Raw genomic sequence first — 20028 nt, forward strand, 5'->3', positions numbered from 1 at the left:
ACTTTCTTCATATAAAACTTAGGTCATCCTCACAATCAAATGCTAGACAGTAGTGAAATACTGGAGCTGAGGTTTCTGGATTCTATTTCTCACTTTGGATGGGGGTGGATCAGGATATTTCATATAGGGTATATCTATATACCAATAAAACACCAGTGGCTGGCCTGGGTCAGCTGACTCAGGTTTGTGGGGCTTAGGCTCACGGGGCTGTAAAATTGTAGTTTAGATGTTTGGGGTTGAGCTGGAGCCCAAGTTCTGGGATCCTGCAAGTGGGGACAGTCCCAGACTCTGGGCTCCATCCTAAGAATGTTTATACTGCAATTTTTACCCTGCAACTTGAGTCCATGAGCCCAAGTCAAATGACCCAGGCCAGCCATGCTGTGGGTCTTTTATCGCAGTATAGCCGTACCCATAGTGGTCACAGACAGCACAGTCAAGCACACAGAAATGTCATATTCATTCTCAAAGGGAGTGTGAATAGGTGGATGAGGCCCACGTTTGCCAACAAATAGGGTTCTGTTCTCAAGTCAGCCAAATTTCTACTCCAAACCATGGAAGAGCTCTTCAGACAAAATGGTTGGAACATTTTTAACAATCTTTTTTAAAAAATACCTGTTTTTCCATAGACTCACTGTTGGAAATAGCTGACCCATTTTTGCTGATCTTTCCACAAAAATCCAGCCTGATGCAGAGACCAAGCATGGAAAATTTCAGAGCAAATGATTTAAGTTTGGTGAAATTATAAAAACCCATAAACAGAGAATTATAATGGAAAGCCATTAGGCAACCTTAACTTTAGGTCCTGCTGCTGGCTGCATCTATAATAAGGGCCCTCCACTGTACTCTGAGCTCCAACTGAAGTTACTGGGAATTTGGGGTAAAAACTGATGTCAGGATTTTGCCTGAATATTATTTAATTAATTCACAAAAAACTAAAAAAATCACACTTCTGTCTGAAAAAATTCATGTACCATTGTTACACATATTATCTTGTAATTATAACTAGAAAAGATTACAGAATATAAATTCCCTATTTTTCTGTTTCAGCTTGCTGATTTTGTGTATTCCACAGCATCATGGGTACAGTCGTTTTCACTGTTTTGCCCAGCAATTTGCTTTGTCAGTTTTCCTTCTTTCCATAGAGCCTTTCATGTGGCAACAGGAATGAAGGGCAAGGCTCAAATCAGCTGCCTTTAATCACCTTGAGTAGTACCTTAACTCTCTATTGTTCCATTAAAACCTGTTCTCTTAACTACCTAAAATGAAAGCATCCTCTAAATTTGCTACAACTATACTGAATTTATTTGGAACAACTATTTCTAGAGATTGGCAGCCTTTGCAATGGAAATCTGTTCATTAGCTGCCATAGGCTTAGTACAGTTAAAATCTGTCTGATTTGGATAAAGCACAGGGCCTATGATGTGCTTGGGGGACCTACAGTTGTAGCTCAACTTTTCTCCAGCATTAGATATACAGTACTAAAAGGACAAAGTCCACAAGTTTAAATTCAACATACAGAACAATCCCTTCAAGGCACAAAGGGATCTTTTTATATGCCCATATTTGGTCAAAAAATATAGGATGACCCCCCCCTCAATCCCTGTGTTTGTCCTGTTTGGTTTAGTTACATTTTAGATTGTGAAGGATATGCATGCCCTGGTTTACGTGGATTTAAGTACAGGCCAGATCTTCAGCTGATACAAATCAGTGTAATTGAACTCAGTGTAACTATGCCAATTTACATAAAATGAAAATCTGGTAATAACAACAATCATTTACGCTGCTATAATAACTTCCATTAGAACATCGGAAAGTTTTTACACACACTAATGAATTTTGATGATAACACTACAGTGAGGTAGCCTGCTATTGTTCTTTGTCTTTTTTGTTTATCTGCATTTTACAATAGGATAAACTGAGGCCTGAAGAAGTAGAGTTTTCACAAGAAGCTTGTAGCCAGGAATAGAACCCACATCTCCCAAGGTCTAGTCTTTTAATATAGATACCTCCTACTGCCATTTCCATCAGAACAGCAGCAAGTAACTTTATTATGTCTAATGCTACACAAAATATTAGGGAGTGAATCATTTAAACAGACAGAAATAAATTTTATGAATCCTGACAAAGCAAAAGAATACTGTGGGCCAAATCCTACCCTAACTTAAACCTCTTGTAATAAAGGGGTAACAGACTCACAGATATTAAGGTGTTACTAAAACACCTGTTGATGCCCCAAACATTCCTGTTCCAAGGAATTCCTAGTTTGTCATTATGCCACCTAGTGACCTCATAAGAGTCCTGAAGCCTGTTTCACTATTACATTTCACCATGAATAAACTCAGTCCATGAAATTCCTATCATTCCAACTCGTGTTTGTTTTTTTTATTAGTAATTGTATATAACATGTTTACAGGTCAAGATGATCCACTATGGTTCAGCAAGGTTTTCATAATGTTAGAAAAGCTATTGATAATGCCAAGATTAGAGTCTTTAACACAATAGAGCAATCTGAGTGAAATCTAGAGGCCAGATCTTCAGCTAGTATAAATTGGCATAGTTCAACTGAAATCAACTCCACTGAATGGAGCTATGCCAATTTACAATAGCTGAGGATCCTGACCATAAATATCAATAGGGTTGCTTCAGGGCAGACTTTGACCCTTAGATACTCCCTGCAGTATATCTAATCTGTGAGTAAGTAAGATTTTTGGATCCCATCACATCCAATTTACAGTCTGTCTACAATGACAGCGGCAAAGTTGCCGTCATCAGCTCAACCTACCTGGATCATCTGAGCGGTCAGTGAAGACCTGCTCAGTCGATCCAGAAGTCGACACAGTAAAACCACCCCCTCAAGTGGCGTAGTGCTGCGTCGACGGTAACGCGGTTCCCGTCGATGCAGTGCAGTGAAGACGCTGCACAGAAGGGAAGCACAGCAGTCGACGGGATTTACGCAAGCTACTCTGCTAGCTTACTCTGCGTAGCTTGCTGCGTAACTCCCGTCGACTGCTGCCAAATCGCCCAGTAAGTGTAGACCAGGGCTAAGTTCCAAAACACCAAAGGTGGTGAATACTGCAGGGAGATTGGTACAACATGAATTTACTCAGGCTGTTCCATTGCTATATTAGTCTGCAGCTATTGATGCTGAACTTTGGTATAAATGAGCTTATCTTGGGATTTAAAAATCCCATCTCTCCTGGAAGAAGATCTCTCAATGGGAACACAATGCTTTTTAATGGAATTCATCCCATAGGACAGGTAGAATTTTCAGGTATCAGAAAATTGCAGCAGAGTTTGAGATATGTATTAGACATTTATAGTGGTATTTCAGGTAGATTTTGGTCAATAACTCTTGAGGTAAAAGTCATTTCACACTCATTTTAATGGGAAACCCCCTTCATTTTTTAGGATTTACTCTTCCCATGTCTCATCTATACAAATGTATTTATATTTCATTTTAAAGTGCAGTAGGGTCTAGCCCCAGAACAGACTAGATCCTTAGTTGGAGTTAATTGGCATAGATCCATTTAAGTCACTTGGAGCTATATGAACTGCTGAGGATGTGGCCTACTATGTTTAATACCATCAATAGGGAGAGGCAGGGGGGCTTACAAAATATATCACTTCTGGACTTGGGATAATGAATGTTTTTCTGGTATTTTCTGAAACATTTTGTTTATGATGGTCAAGGCTCTTTCCCCCTCCTATCTCCCCTTTTCCTAGATCAAAAAGGGAATGCTAGAATTAACAGAGAAGATTCTCTTATTCATGGTGAGAAAATCAGCATGTTAACAACAGTATTTAGGTTACATAAGTAGGAAGACTCAGTATTAGTGATATATTCAGTGTTATGAAGGAAGTCTGCAGTGATCCAAAGGATTAAAAATAACTGTGCTGATTAATTTCTCAGGTTGCAAAGGCATTTATTATTGCCAAACATACTGCACTATGTGTCACAGTCACAATTATGAAGGTTGCCCTATATCAAATGGATTGTTTCAATTATTTGCAGTTCAAGATAATTAAGAATCACCACAACTCAGAAGAGATCTGTGGGAGACTGGCAGTGGATTTGCCAATGACAATATCACTGGTATATAGCTGTTCAGCATCTCCTGATCCTAATTTTGATTCAGATAGCTAGCAATAACCATGATTGCTAGACAGAGAGAAAGGATATAAGTAGAGCTATTTAGAGTCTTGTTACCTGTAGTGGTCTTAGTATTTTCTCCAACTGGTTATTTCAGCAGCTGGTGATGCCAGTGCTAATTTTCAGACACAGAAAAATGAGATTTTTGGCTATCCTATTTTCCTATTTTTTTAATCCTAATTTTTACAAAAAAAAAGGCAGTAACGTGTTTCTGCTGGGTCAAACAACAGGATAGTCATCAGCTAGTTGCAGAGAAAGCATTCGTGCAGCAACACAATAGAGTGGACAGAATGTGAATTAGTCAGAAGTAAAGGATCAAATAAAAACGCAGACAGTGCTGGAGAATACGTGGACTTTTATCAACCCACATTACTAAAGCCAATACCAAGGTTTGCAGTGTCACTAGCCATATGAGAAAGAGAAAGACAGAGCAAAATTTACAAAGAAATTGGTTCACAGATACAATAGGAGAGTTTTAGTTTAATTTGTGTACTGCAGAGGACACCAATATTAAAATTACATCTAAATTACTAATAAATGTAATTTGTGAAGGCTTTGGGTTATTAAGAGGTCTAGAAGGGCATAATAGTCAGAGTTAGGTTGAGTATAAAAGAATTTCATATATATCAACTTCCAGATAATTCTGAAGAAATTATTTCCTTAATTTGGTTGTATTTTAATGATAAATTATTTTCCTGTGTAATTTCATTGCTTGTGATAGGAAACATATGATAGCCAGTGTCCATGTCAGCAGACTGTGGAGCTGTTGGAGGGGCCAGGCTAGAGGACGACCACCCCAATGCGCTGTGGGATGAGCATGGTACCCGGAACCTGCAGCGCTGGGGGGACTTCCACCACTTCCTCTGGGCCATGAGGGCCACACTAAAGGAGGGGAAAAAGACTGGGAGGCAGGACACTGTGGCCTAGCAGCAGACCCGCAGCTTCCGTGATACCCTGATGTCCTACGGACTGGTCATGGATTGCTGCGGGGCCCGACGAGGACCGCCAGCACTCCTCCCTGTGAGGATCCTCCCCAGCCCTCCTCATGATGCCTGTCACCTTCGCCACACTGAACACCCGGGGCTGTAGGGTGGGTCTTTGCAGGTAAAAAAAAGAGCTTGAGCCAAAGCTCAAAGTCTATAGAAGAATCAGACCCCCAAAGCAGAAAATATCTGGATATTAAAATCTCACTCTCAATCCCACCAAGACCAGAATGATGAGAGGAGGAACACAAAGAACTAAGTGAGGACACTGAACATCCCTTTTTGCCCCAATTAATGAAGAGAATCCTCATCATATACTGTTACTGAAAAATTCACCGTGAGAAGTATAAACGTGGGAAATTTGAAGAGGCTGTTTTCAGGAGTCAGTCAACATTCAGTCTTTCAAGGGGGCAAGCTCTGCTCTGCTATCCTTGTGCAAACTCAGATTAACTCCACTAACTTCAAATGAATTTTCTGGATGCCCACCAATGTAACAGTAACATTGAAGCAGATTTGGCCAAAAGTCTCTACTTCTGTATATGAGGCACCAGGAATATTCTGTATAATAGAAGTTTCCTCTTTCAGAATGTTTCGTAGAAGCCCCTACTTAACTTGTAATATTGCAGAAACTGCGAATTCTGCAATATTAGACTTCCATTGCAGTTTTGAGAGTGCGGGCCCTTGCTGTCAGCTCCGGTGGGTGCCATAGCTTGCTGCCATAGCTTCAGGTGGCTGACAGGAGAAAATTGTGGAAAAGTAATAATGGACTTCATTACCACAAATAATAAAGTCCATTATTATTTTTCTGCAATTTTCCATGGCTTGACCATAGCTCAATTTTTAGACAATCATACTGCAATTAAAGTAGGGCCTTATTTATATATCGCACCTGGGGTGGGTGGGTAGGGAGGGAATGTAATAGGTCTTTGGTGGACCTAAGTTGCATTTTTTTAGATAGTGTTTTATGTCTTATAGTTAAATTCTATAGTGAACAAAAGTAGCTACTGCTGGGTGAAAAACAGTTTTGCAGATTAATGTTAGACCAGTTCAGTGGAGTGGATCAATGTTAGTTTGTTGAGGATTTCTCAATACATGTTTTAGTGAAGAGAGTTTGTTAGAGTTTAGGAAGGAGAGAACTGTACTGATGGATTTAAAAATATGAATAATGAGAGCAACTGGATAAGACAGCAGGAATTCTTCTTATGTGACGTTTAAAGCCTTCTAGGTATTATACTATGTTAACTGGGAATAATTTATATTTATGTTACTGTGTAATATAATGTTTTAATAAAAAGAATGTTTTATCTTATTGCTTTTCATCTGAGAATTAATTAAATCTCAGCCCGCAGTGAGATGGATAAGGATTAGTATATTCACATTACAGATGGATCAGTGATGCACTGCTAAAATAGAAACAAAGGTACACTTAAAAACTTTCTATCACCCTTGGTGATACATGTGACAGTTATTATAATTGCTACTTATTTGTATTACAGTAGTGATCGGAGGCCCATATAAGAATCAGAGCCCTATTTTGTTGAGTGCTGTAAGGAGGGGATTTTCAGAAGTGCTCAGCAATGCCTAATTCTTTTCCTACTGGAGTCAATGTAAGCATTACCATTGCCAGAACTGAGTGCTTTTGAAAATCCCACCTAAAATACTTCTACCTCCCCCTGCAAAATGCATCAATTCCATAGTCTCTCCCCCAAATATACCAGTTCTTCTACACATATACCAATGTCTTGCCCCACTATGCTTTCCCAGACTCAGAACCTCATTCAAGCTCCTCTAGGTGGTGGTTCCCCTATTTGGAAGCTGTTCCTCACAGCCACAGCTGTGGTAGAGGCAGGCAACTGTTCTATGTCTCCTGCTGGCAGTGGTGATGGTTGTTCCTGGGACTCTTTGGAGCATAATTTTTCAGGTGGGGAGCAGAACCTTCCGGTGGTGGGATATGGGATTCTGTTTGGGAATGGGTTTCCTTCAGTGTTTAAGGTGCCTAGATCTCTTCTGATTGCTGGCCAGTCTCCCTTGCCTGGTGTGTGTGGTGGTGGTCAAACAGTAGAACAGTACTACCCTGGGCTTGTGTTGGTAATGGTGGTGGGAGGGAGGGGTTACAGTAGAAAACCCAAAGGGTGGCCAACAGGTGGGTGGACATGCAGGTGTGGGTAGTTACTGAAAGCAGAGATGTAGTGTTGTTTGACCAGGTCAATGACAAAACTGAAGGAAAGTACAAGTTTTGAGTGGAAGAAGGCTACACTGGACTTTTCTCCAAAGGCATTCAGCAGCATAGGATCAGGAGTAGAGGAAGCAGATGTTGGGGATGACCCAAAGATGAGGGTTATGGGGTGGACTTTGTGGTGGGACAGAGCGGAAAGAAATTGAATGAAGTGAATCCACTGTTGATGTTAGGAAGGAGATAGGAAGGAGCAGAGAGGGCAGAGAAGTTGTGTCTATTGATCACAATATACTGGAGATCACAGAAGAGTTAGATGGGGGCAGCTGGTAAGTTGGTCACTTTTAAGGAGATGAGATGGTTGTCAAAAAGAGGTAACTCAGCTATACTAGGCACCCTTAAAAAGTTTCAGTTTGATAGAGTCTGCCATTTCCAATGGAATCCCCCATTTTAAAAAGAGGGACTATCTCTGGAATGGTAGCATTTTTCAAACCTGGGGAATATCTCAGCATGACTAGAATACAGTGATTAGTCAAGTCAAGGTTAATCAAGCAGTTGTTTAGGTGAGTGAGAAGAGCTGACTCAACATTGTTGGTGAAATGTGGAGGTGAATGAGAAGAGCCAGGAGTCTAACAGGTCAGCTAGGAAGTCAGTGTTGAAGTTGAAGTTGCTGAGTATCAGGATGGGATATTGTTATGAGAGAAAGAGGATGAACCAGATATCAAGACCCAAAAGAGCGTTAGAAAATTATCTGAGCTATCACGTTCTATCTCCCCAGAGCAATATATTGTTTGCAGGTGATATAGAAAGGACACATTTTAGTAAGAAAAAGGACAATAAAGGAATTTTTAATTACTTCCTTTGCCTTTAAATTTCTAGCATTTTTCTTCTATTGTGTATTCATAATAGAAGATTTTGTGAGAGGGGATTTTTGTTTGTTTCAGGAGCAGAAAGCTGATTTGGTCTGGCTATTTTAGATTAGCATATTAATTTCTTTCTTATGAGGTGTTGCTTATGTAGGTTATGAAAGAACTAGCGAAATGTGATTTATTAAGTTTCCATTTGGAGTTTTTATTGCTGTTTTCAAAAATGCAGTGTTGACTATTATATTGCATGATGTTAGAGGTGTAGAGAAATGGTCAACATGCATGTGAAAAAAATGTTCTGACTATAATTAGCATTAAATCAATTCTAAGACCTGAATCCACAAAAGAGATACTGTTTAGATCAGACACAGTTTTAGTTAAAGTTTGGTAGCAAGAATGAACCAGGTAGCAGATTTGGATTGAATGATGCCAAAATTTCACAAAATTTGAACACAAATTGAAGAAGTTGTATGAGCCATTCTCACGAGACTTTCATTACACTGGATAGAAACCTCATGTCTTAGTATATTGGCCCCATCCAAACATGAAAACAGAGCTGTTATAATTTTGACACCACCTGGAACTAAAATCTTAAGGGTTTAAATCGTAGTATTCGAATAAGGAACCTTAAGTAGTTCCATTTTTTCAATTAATAGCAACATTAATATGATAAATTACACATTTCAGCCAGCTAAAACTAAGTGTTGTGAAATGAAAGGAACACCAGTCTTCAATTCTTGCTAAAGAGATTGTGTTAATATGTATAATACTAATGTGTTTTACAGTTAATCCAGGGCTGGTTAGAACTTTTCATTCTCAAGATATTCTGAAGTGTTTTACTAATGCATTGAGTTCAGTACTGGCAATGCAATGAATGAGAAAGCAAATGTGTCAGCCAGTATGAGCTGAACAATAGTTCAAATGCAAATGATCTGGGCTTTGGAACCTGTTCACTTGAGAGAAGGAATGTCAGCTAGGACACCTGGGTTTTCCTCTACCTTTTTCTGAAATATGTCGAGGTGAACACTAAAGAGCCTATGACATCCACCAGACACCACCAGGAAAGATGCATTGTGGTTTAGACACCTTGATTTACAACCTCAACTCAAAGGTGCAGTTCTCCCATTGCAGTGAACTGTAGTGTCAGCATTTCATATTAACTCATGTCCTGGTGTATAACTTGAAATGCTGACTTTTTGACCCATCGGCAAGAATACCATAAAAAGCCATATTGGGATCAGCTGAATGGAAAAATAAGGGAGGCAGGGACTGCAAGGAAATTTCAGTCAATTCAAAACATTTCCTGTCCTTGTGTGTTTTAAAGTAGTCCAATTCAGTTTTCATTTTTAAATGTTAAAGCCAGTTAATTCCTAAAGATGATTTATTTTCAATTTTTAATTTGGAGAATTTGGAAAATGGAGTATTCCAATTCTGACAAAGTCCCACTTTGTGAGTAATCTGACCAATAGCAACAAAAATACAGAAAAAGAAAAATATCTTACAGAAGAGCAAACCAACTAATTTTTCTCATTTAAACTTTCAGCTGAAAGTGTTTGAGGAATTGAAAACATTGCAAAAATTGAAGTTTTTGGCAAAAATTCAATTTTTAAAGAAGGACCATATTTCAATCTAAAGTGGTTTCATCAGAAAAATTGCAACCAGATCTACTATTATTTATTTATTTATATTTATTAAAGAACACTGTGTATGTTTTAAATGCTTTAAAATATAGAAAGAAATTGGCTACAATGGGACATAAACACATGTTTAAGTGCTCTGCTGAATACTGATCCTTTCCAGAATTGGGGCCATTGTGTATTTTTCAATTGTTAATACTCTGTTTAAAAAAGAAAGAACGTCCTCTTTATATCAGCAATAAACTGTAGAGTATATTATGTATATCTCTTTACTGGTATGCTTTTTCAGAAGGAAATTAATTTCTGCTGAAGCTTCCAAGGTATAAAATAGTATTAAAAAACCCCAACTATTTATTTTTTTTAAAAGAGGCTTAGTGTGCAATGTACTCCCCATTATCCAAATAGCATGGGGGACAAGGCTTTTATTCAAACATCCCTGCTCATTCACTCCTGTGAGCATACACTGCTGCAGGAGCCATCCAGGAGCAGGGTGGCTTCCTCTGCAGCCAGTGGCATGTTCTCCTCCTTCTCGCAGTCTTGGCTGGGGTTTTTTTGTTCTATTATCCGAAACTTCACTTTATCTGAATCCCTTCCTTGTTCCCTAGCATGAGCTACATGGGGACAATGAAGGGATTAGGTTCACAAGGGGGTTCAAATAACAGGGTTTCAGATAAACAGGAGTGTACTTTATAGGACAGGAACTAGATGGGTGATAGTGGAGAATGTACAGATTCATAAATTATAAGGCCAGAAGGGACAGTTGTGATCATCTAGTCTCATCTACTCCATAATACAAACCACTGACTTCCTTGAATTAATTCCTCTTTGAATTCAATCATCCAATCTTGATTTTAAAAAATTCCAGTGATGAAGATTCTGCCAAGACCCTGGGTAGATTGTTCCAGTGGTTAATTAACCGTACTGTTAAAAATGTGTGTCTTATTTCTAGTCTGAATTTGTCTACATCCAGCTTCCTACCAACAGATCTCATTATATCTTTGTCTGCTAGATTGAAGAGCCCATTAGAGAATTGTTGTTCCCCATATAGGTACTTGCAGACTATGATCAAGTCACCCTTTACCCTTCTCTTTGATAAACTCTTTGATATTCCCATTTACACATCTAAGGATCACTTTTGTCCTAGAAGTTTATGTTCAGCTTATTATCCACCAGGACCCCAAGACTTTTTTTAGAATTACTGGTTCCCAGGATAGAGTTCCCCCATTCTGTAACTATGGCATGTATTGTTTGTTCCTAGATGTATGACTTTACACTTGGCCATATTAAAACACATATTGTTTGCTTCCACCCAGTTTATGAAGCAATCCAGATCACTCTGTATCAATGATCTTCATTATTTACCACATCCCCAATCTTTGGGTCATCTGCAAACTTTATCAGTAATGACTATGTTTTTTCTAGTGCACTGATAAAATGTTAAATAGGGCAGGGCCAACAACCAATCTCTGCAAGACCCTACTAGAAACTTACCCATTTGGTGATTCCCCATCTACAATTAAATTTTGAGACCTATCAGTTATCTATTTTTAATCCAGTTAACATGCACCATGTTTACTTTGTATCATTCTAGTTTCTTAATCAAAATGTTGTGCAGTACCACATCAAATGCCTTATAAAAGTATATTACATCAACACTATTACCTTTATCAATGAAAATTGTGACTTCATTAAAAAAAAAAAGATATGAAGCTGGTTTGACAAAATCTATTTTCAATAAACTATGTTGATTGGCATCAATTATATTACCCTCTTTTAATTCTTTATTAATCGAGTCCCATATCAACCCCTCTATTACCTTGCCTAGGATTACACAGGTCATCCTATTTACACTTTTTCAATACTGGCACAACATTATCTGTCTTTCAGTCTTCTGGAAATTCTCCAGTTTTCCAATACTTACTGAAAGTCAACATTAATGGTCCAGCAAACTCCTTGGCCAGCTCTTTCTAAACTCTCAGGTTTAAGTTATCTGGACCTGTTGTTTAAAAAAATGTCTAACTTTAGTGGTGTGTCTTCACTGACGGCAGCAAAATCACCGGCGTCAGATCCATTTATCCAGATCGATTGAGCGGAAGTGAAGACATGCTCAATCGTTGCAGAAGTCGATTTAGTAAAACCACCTCCACAAAAAGCGTAGTGCTGCGTCGATGGGTATGCATTTCCCGTTGGTGCAGCGGAGTGGAGACGGTGAGCAAAACAGACTTTAGGAAGTTGACGTAAATTATGCAAGCTACATAGAGACTGCTGCCGAATTTGCTGGTAAGTATAGACCAGGCCTAGTAATAGCTGTTTAACAACCTTCCAAAATGTTATTGGAATAGAAAAGTATTTAATCATCATATTATATAAATACATCTGGCTTTTTCCCAAATGGAGAACAGAAACATTTATTGAACACTTCTGCCTTTTCTGCATTATTATTGACAATTTTACCATTTCCATATAGTAATGGATCAACACCATTGTTACAATTCTTTTTGTTCCTAATACTCCTCGTTATTGTCTTTCACTCTGCTCGTTGTGTCCTCTTGCTTTGCTTATCAATTTTCTACAATTCCTAGCCTCTAATTTATATTAATTGATATCAATTTCCCCTTTTTGGAGAGAGAGATTCTTTCCTTTCCCTTCTAAGCCAGGTTGTTTTTTAAAAAAAACTAGTATAGCCTTTCTTGATTCTGGCTTTTTGGGCATCTAGTAGGAAGTTCTTGAACAGTTCCCTATTATCATTCTTAATTTTGTGCTTAAATTCTCCTTCAGATTCATTGGCTCAATTTTTTTCATCTTTGTGAAACTAGCCGCCTTAAAGCAACAAATACATATATTGCTGGTTGGGACTTTATTCTACTTGCACATGTAATCAAGACATGATCAATTACAGCAAAGCAACCACTACTTTTTAATTTGTGATCAATTCCTCTTTATCTGTCTAGATGAGGTCTAATATAGAAATACTCTATGTTGGATGCAACATTTTTTGAGTTAGAAAACCGTCATCTATAATTTTTAGAAATCCAAGGAACATTTTAGTACTGGCTGCATGAGGTCTCCAGCATATGCAACTCAGTTGGAAATCCCCCATGCTACAGTTTTATCTTCCTCAACATTATCGATCGGTGCTTAAGGGTTTGATTGTCCTGTTCCTAAATGTGATTTGGTGGTTTGTTGCAGACACAAACTAGTACCCCCAATAAAGGGTAGAAGGAGCGTTTCAGAGCAGAGCTCTTATTAAGAACCACAGATCCCAGGGCCTATCTCACTCAACCAGAAGCAGAAGCTGTGCTGGGTGACAGCCCAGTTCAGCCTCTCTTGGAGCCTGCCACAGACAAGTCTGACAAGGAAGAGAAAGTACTGCCTGCACAACCACCCCATCTCTCTTGATGCAAGTGAGCTAGGAGTTCAGCAGGGCTTGCTTCTGGATTCTCTACCACACTGGGCATGAGATGAGGTGGCAAGCAGTAGGTAGGAGCTCGTCCCCATCCCACCTTCTTGCAAAATTGGCAGTAGACTGGCAGTCAAGCTGAAGGAAAAGCAGCCAGAAGTGGGGGGGCTGGAGGTGGAGACAGGACCCCAGACACCCAAAGCTCCTCTGTGGAGCTTGACAGGAGATAGCAGGGGTTGGCACTTGGCTTCAGATGCTCTGAGAAATGTGTTCACAGCAAGGCGAACTGAAGTCTCATATGCTGAAAGACCCCTGCTGTGTCACACCCACTCACATGCTGGATGTGTGGGTATTTCACACAGTAACAGGGGGAAGGAAAAACATTTAAAACAGAACAGGACAACCTGGTCCAAAACCAAAGTATTTTGCAAGGGAGAACTCAGGGGCAGGTGGACATCAGAAAAGAAGATTTTATTTCACTTGGGTCAAATTGACCAGTTTCAAGTTGACAGCGCCACTTTAATCCTATCCAGGAACAGTATCAGTCCCAGCCAATATGGAGATTAGATTTGCTTTTATCATCAGGATGCAAGCAAAGATTCAATCATCTCTAGAGCGAAGCAGCATAAAGTAGTTCTGTGTCTGCGTGCATGTGAGGGCGAGGGAGAGAAGTGGCGGAGATCCCAGTTAATCTGCTGGAGATCAGACTAGTGCTGGAGCCTCTGCAACAACTCCCTTCTCCCTCTCTCTCTGCCCTTCCTTTCTTTCCTTTCCTACTTTTGTACTTGACTATAGGACAAATGAGCAAGACATTCCAGCCATTTCAAGCAGCAACTTTCCACTCTCTGGAGCTCAAAACGGAACAGAAGCACAGATCCATAATCTCTGGGAAGACCCTTTTGCAATGTGCAACTAACTGATGGAGGGGGAGTGATGGGCTAAGAGAGACACAGAGCGAGACAGACAGAGAAGTGTAACGGGACTCAAAAGAGCAGCAACAGCTATTCATGTGTAAATACCTCACATGAAACACACACTTCTAGGACTCTGCACAATGAGCAAGAAACACAGAGAGAATGAGGTGGAAATATAGCTTAACTCGGAGCAGCTTGTGAGTGCAAGGAACTGGCAGAGGCTCAGCATGAAGTAAAAAGGAGTGAAGAAGATGGAGAGCACCCTTCGCTGTGAGCCCAGGCTCTCTGCCATGGATACCAGCAGGGGACTCTTATTTCTCCTTCTCTACATTTTAATAGGCATCCCTCAGACTTTCCAGCAAGTGCTAAGGATCGGTAAGTGCAAAAAAGGGGGGAAGAGGGAAAGAAGGGCTCATTGTTTCCCTCCTGCTGGTAACTCTGGGGGTGAGGGGTGGGGAAAACATGTATGCAGTTTATGGTTTAATAGATATTTGCACACACACACACACACTCAGATCATACATACAACTGTGTACAGTACATTCAAATGATAATATAGCCCAAACCCCCTTCAAATATTCTTTGTACAAGAAGATCAATTTATTTTCCATAAAAATCATAGATCATATTTATTTCTCATATCCACTAATTGAAATGGCTTCTGATTTATCATGCTGTCTCTTGAACTACTTAACAAGCATTGTTATTAGGGCACACACTGCTTAGAGCTGAAGGCTGGCTGCAGTATGTGCACTGTGGTTTATATCCTTGCTTTCTGGTGCATTTGTAGGGAGAGCCCCACAGTGCTGCTCACTTCAGTCTCACTCCTTCTATCTGTCTTTCACCTTGGGTCAGCACTTGCTATCCTCCCCCTCCTCACTGCCACAGCTTCCATCATACCAGGGGCTCTCAAATGCCAGTGGGGTTCTCCACCAAGAGGGAGGCTGCTGTGCCCAGAGGACTGGGAAGGGGGTGGGGGTTGAGGTGAGCTTCAGTGTAAAGTTCCACTTAGAAAGTCTCAAAGGCTGTCAATTTTGCTTTCAAATTCAGCTCCTGGTCAGCGGCTTTAATAAGGAACTACACAGTGTTGTCTATTAACCTTTGAATTGGCATTTCCATTTATAAATCATCTGGAAGACAAGCACTCAAGTGTGGGAGAATTAACTGAAGTCCTAAAAGACTTAAACCAAAGTGGGTAAAATGAGGCCCTCTGGGCTGGAAGTTGCCCCCCTGCCCTTCCTGACATCAAGTGAAATCTCTAGCCATGGGGACAAGAAAACAAAGCCTACCACACAACCATGTAGCATTGACAGACGTAAGGGTGTTTAAAATGGTAAAATATACAATGACAGAGGATTTAAATAAAACAATAAAACAACAGTTTTTAAGTCTAGTCATTCATTACAATGCCAAGGAGACAACAAAAATGATTCAGTGACCTTAAAATGCATGCCAAAAAGTAATGAGATTTTCTTATTCAGAACCAAAGAGCTGAAAGCTAAAACATGCGGAACATAAATGTTATGGTGTGTGTTATGGCATATGTGTGAGAGAGAAATCCTTATCTTCCCTTCCTCTGCCCCCATGTAACCTTTGCTTGGCATGACTTCATCACAAGCGCTATACACACATGTAGCCCCAGAAAACAGGAATTTATTTTTCAATAGAAAACTTTGCACCATGGAAACAAGGCTTAGTTCACAGGAAGCTTCTCTTTCTACAGTGGGTTTCTTGTGTCACTCAAGTCAGACAGTGAATACAAAGTATCAAAAGAGTTAGGGGCTAGAAACTGGGGGTGGGGGTGGAGGCAGAATCCCTCATCTTCATTTCCTGGCACTTTCTCTCTTCTATTTGATGTACATCTAGCATGAAGTGTGGTGGGGGGTAAGGCGTGTGGAACAAGGGAAAGAGACATTCACAAAGGCATATTCCTGCCTTTAGTCAGCTGCCTGAGGGCCTGATCCTGGAAACACTTAACCTGATTCATATTACTCACATGGACTAGTTCATGGACTAGTTACATTAAAGTGAAGGGGACTACTCATATATTTCTAGAGAAAAGGAGTTTAACTTTGATAAACTTGAATAAAATAAAAGTGGCAAAATATATACACATGCCCTATGGTTCTAATCTGGCAAAGAGCTGAGCAGTTCCTGCAAGGCAAATGGGAGCTGAGCGTAACTCTTTGTATTCAATATGTATTCAATTATTTTGTGCACGAAGTGAAAGTGAAATTGACTGTTTTCGCTGTATAAACACTAGCCATTGTAATGCAATGAAGCTGTATAATACTAGCATAAAAAACTGCAGTGCATGAAGAAAACGTAGAATTTAGAAGAAATAATAATCATCACTTACATATGGTGGTAAATTCAAGGCATGGTTCTGCAGTCTTCAGTGGGAAAGTGGTCTGAATAAAGAGAGAAAGATATTTTAACATGTTAAACTAAGATAATAAACAGCATCATTATGCAGTATGTTAAACTAAGATAATAAACAGCATCATATGCCTTTGTCAATGTGTCTCTCCCTTGTTCCACACGCCTTACCCCCCACCCGACTTCATGCTAGACATATATCAAATACAAGATAGAGAATGTCGGGAAATGAAGATGAGGGATTCTGCCTTTATTTTTTTTCCCCAGTTTCTTCTACTTTGTATTTACTGTACATTATGTACATTAACTCGAGCTCTGATCCTGCACATTAAACTAATGAATAGAAATTGAAGTAAATAAGACTACTGACAATCTTAAAGTTAAGCATATGCTTAAGTGCTCAGCTCCTTGCAGGATCAAACCCTTGACTCTAAACTCTTTGGTGAGGGGACAATATTTCCTGTACAATAGGATCCTAAAGCCTGACTGGACCCTTTGAATGATACCACAGTATTTAAAAAAAAAAAAAAAAAAAAGGACATTATTTATACACCTGGTAAGTTTTAAATCACAACAAAAAGTACAACATACAAATACACACAATAGCAGAAAAAAACTAATCTTATATTGTTTTAAATGCAGATTTAAAATTTTATAAAAATGTACTTTTTGATTATAGTTTTCTTATACAGAAAGGACATAAAAATATCAATCCTTCACATCCATATGCCATAACAAGTTTCTCTGTAGAATGTATCACTTTTACAGGTGACAAATGGAAATGATGGGAATAACTCCTCAATCCTATTTTGAGATAATAAAATACTTTCTAACAGTGAAAAAAATGCTATTAAGTCATCATGATCTCTTATTAATGTTCTACTTAATGAAAGAAAGGAATACAGTGGTATACCATGGTGCATGCAGTACTTTGGATGTGAATGAATACACTGGTGGCTTAATTGCATTTTTCACTGCTGGAGTGCTCTCAGATTATTTGATTTTGTTGGCTTATATAACAAATTTGTGTACTTTAGTGCTTACATTTAATTACTAGAGAAAGGAGCTCGTGGAGGAACAGGTGACATTTAGAAATTCTAAATATTTCTTACTAGCTAGGTAATTATGGCTTGTCAAATATTGCCAACCACTGAACAAGAAAAGACAAATAAGGGATTTCAATAAAGTCAATACAACTAAATTATTAGCATGCAAATAATTTAAAAATTACTCTTTTAATAAACAAGAGAGATTTTGAAAGATAGTATGGCGCGCAGTTTCAGACAATACAATATTTAGATTCCAGTGCCTTACTGGCTACTACTGTCAAGTACATTTTTCGAAGCTTCTTCCTTTTGTGCAAGTTCATACATCAAAGTCCCAGGCAATAACATGTATATCTACACACACACTCAACTATATTGTATAAAGGTATATTTAAAGTTCATGAACCCAATACTTTTGATTTAATACCAAAGACTTTCTACTTTTTGCAGAGTCAACTTAACCTTCATACCCATTCAGTCTATCTTATGCTACTTGTATAAAATAATTGAGCTTGCCTAATGAAAAGCTAAAATGAGAAATGGAAGAAATAACAAAATTAAATTAAAAAACAAACATGCACTAAACTGTATTGTAACAGCTCCCAAATCACTGGAATCCAAGAGTGTCACAGAATTATTTGTTCATGAAGAGTGGACTCGCAGCTTTATTATTTCATAGCAATATTTAATTTATACCATTCATAAATCCGAGTTATAAGAATACCCTTTAACACTATGTTGAACTATTGCATGACAAATACAAAATATATTAATTTAACCCATTTTCCTGATTAAAATTAAACAATGGCTGGAAAGTTTCATAAGTTATTAATATATCAATGAAGTTCATTAAAAAGAAAGTTGCCAAATTTTCAACAAATGCTTTAAAAAAAAGTTATACTTGGCTGAAGCATGGAATTAATCTCTAAAATTAATACCACTTAAGAAGTAAATGAATAATATTTTACGTTTCATCTGAATCATTTTATGTGTTGAAACAGAAACTGCAATTTGCGTGTAACTTTTTGTATGGACTATTGTCGTGGTATCAGAATTTCTGAAACATAGAATCAAATCCCACACAAATATCTTCCTTAACTGGGCAAAAACACCCATTGATTCAATGAGTAGTGTATAAATTCATTGGACTGTATTGTATATCTATACACAAATCAAACATCAGCTGCTTTTTGGTCAACAGAATCCAGATGCTCAACAGTTCAGCATTTAACCTTAACAAAATTCCCTGAAATCTACTGAACCACACTTAACTCAATAGCAAACTCTTTGTAACAAATCATTTCTTAAGGATTATTGCTTGAACAAACAAGGCTGAACTATGTGGCAACTAAACCACATTGTGCAACTCCCCCACTGAAATCGATGGAGTTGCACAACATGTAAGTCAGTGGAATGTTTGGCCTACAAGCTTTGAAGGGGTACTGTTAGGTTAAAAATATTTTTAAAAGATAATGAGAGACAGTTAAGGAAATGAACATCTGAGGAACTCAGTCATGCAAATCTTTACTCACACAAATAAAGGCAATGGGGTGCATTGAGGTTAATGCATGCGCTGACCTCAGTGAAAACATTTGTAATGAGTAAAGGTTTGCATGCTTGGGCCCTGAGTAATTAAAACTGAAGTATGTTAATGCTTATTGGCTGTTCACTTTTTGTTCTTTGTTTACGTTAGCTAATGAAAACAGAATAGGCAGTTTTACTTTGATTTCTTGACTTATTTCATTTTCTGGTTCTTATGTCTTAGAAGAATCTTGCAATATTGGGTGGCAGATGCTGCAGGGGAATATTTAAGAAACCCACTGCCAGAGCCTTACTTGATGTAAATCAGCATCACTGCATTGAAGTCAATGAAGCTAGGTTGATTTCAACCAGCTAAGGATCTGACCCTAAATAATGAAACTAGTGAAATCTAGTAATCTGCCACCTTTACTCACATTGAGTAGCACCTGGCAAAAATCAAGCTCTACATTTATTTTTGCCTTAGGTTTTACATCAAGGACTTGGAAATACTGTATTTCTGGAATTCATTGCTAGCAGTGGTGATCACTAAAAACACTTAACTCTGTATGTGTGTGATGACTGATACTTTTGACTTTGATATCTCAATAAATATGCTTAATGACTGTGTGCAATTGCTAGAGTTTCATTATGGCTGAAAATGAGTAAACTGCAGCTTGACATTTGAAGAAAATGTAAAGATGGGAAATTCACTAAGCAGAAAAATGGCAACTTGTATCTTTGTTGTGGTAAGAATACACTATAGCTTTAAATGTTTGCTCCAGCATAAAACAAATGAGCTACAGAGTAAAAATACAGGATAGTTCTCAAATGATCTATAGCACTATGGGATTTAGGCATTTCTGAGCTTGTCAGATTATGCAACAGGCAGCCAACCACTTAGGTCCCAATAACATCATAAGATTGATGATAAATTGCTCTTGTACTGGAACATGTGTCAA

General features: G+C 38.5%; 1 protein-coding gene and 1 long non-coding RNA gene across 3 annotated transcripts in view; one reads left to right on the plus strand and one right to left on the minus strand.

Moving 5' to 3' along the window:
• Window positions 1-20028, minus strand: part of LOC137164681 (uncharacterized) — a 210377-nt gene that overhangs the window by 87962 nt on the left and 102387 nt on the right. The window contains exon 2 of the long non-coding RNA XR_010923157.1: window positions 16483-16534. This is a non-coding gene — a long non-coding RNA (uncharacterized lncRNA). The remainder of the gene's footprint in view (window positions 1-16482; window positions 16535-20028) is intronic.
• Window positions 14375-20028, plus strand: part of GRIK1 (glutamate ionotropic receptor kainate type subunit 1) — a 204089-nt gene continuing 198435 nt past the window's right edge. For both annotated transcript variants that reach the window (XM_067565620.1, XM_067565622.1), the window contains exon 1: window positions 14375-14498. In XM_067565620.1, the coding sequence (XP_067421721.1) occupies window positions 14375-14498 (124 nt within the window). The remainder of the gene's footprint in view (window positions 14499-20028) is intronic.

Source organism: Emydura macquarii, unplaced genomic scaffold (assembly GCF_026122565.2).
Source record: "Emydura macquarii macquarii isolate MOO-44397 ecotype Brisbane River unplaced genomic scaffold, CSIRO-AGI_Emac_v2 contig_2681, whole genome shotgun sequence".
Lineage (NCBI taxonomy): Eukaryota > Metazoa > Chordata > Testudines > Chelidae > Emydura > Emydura macquarii.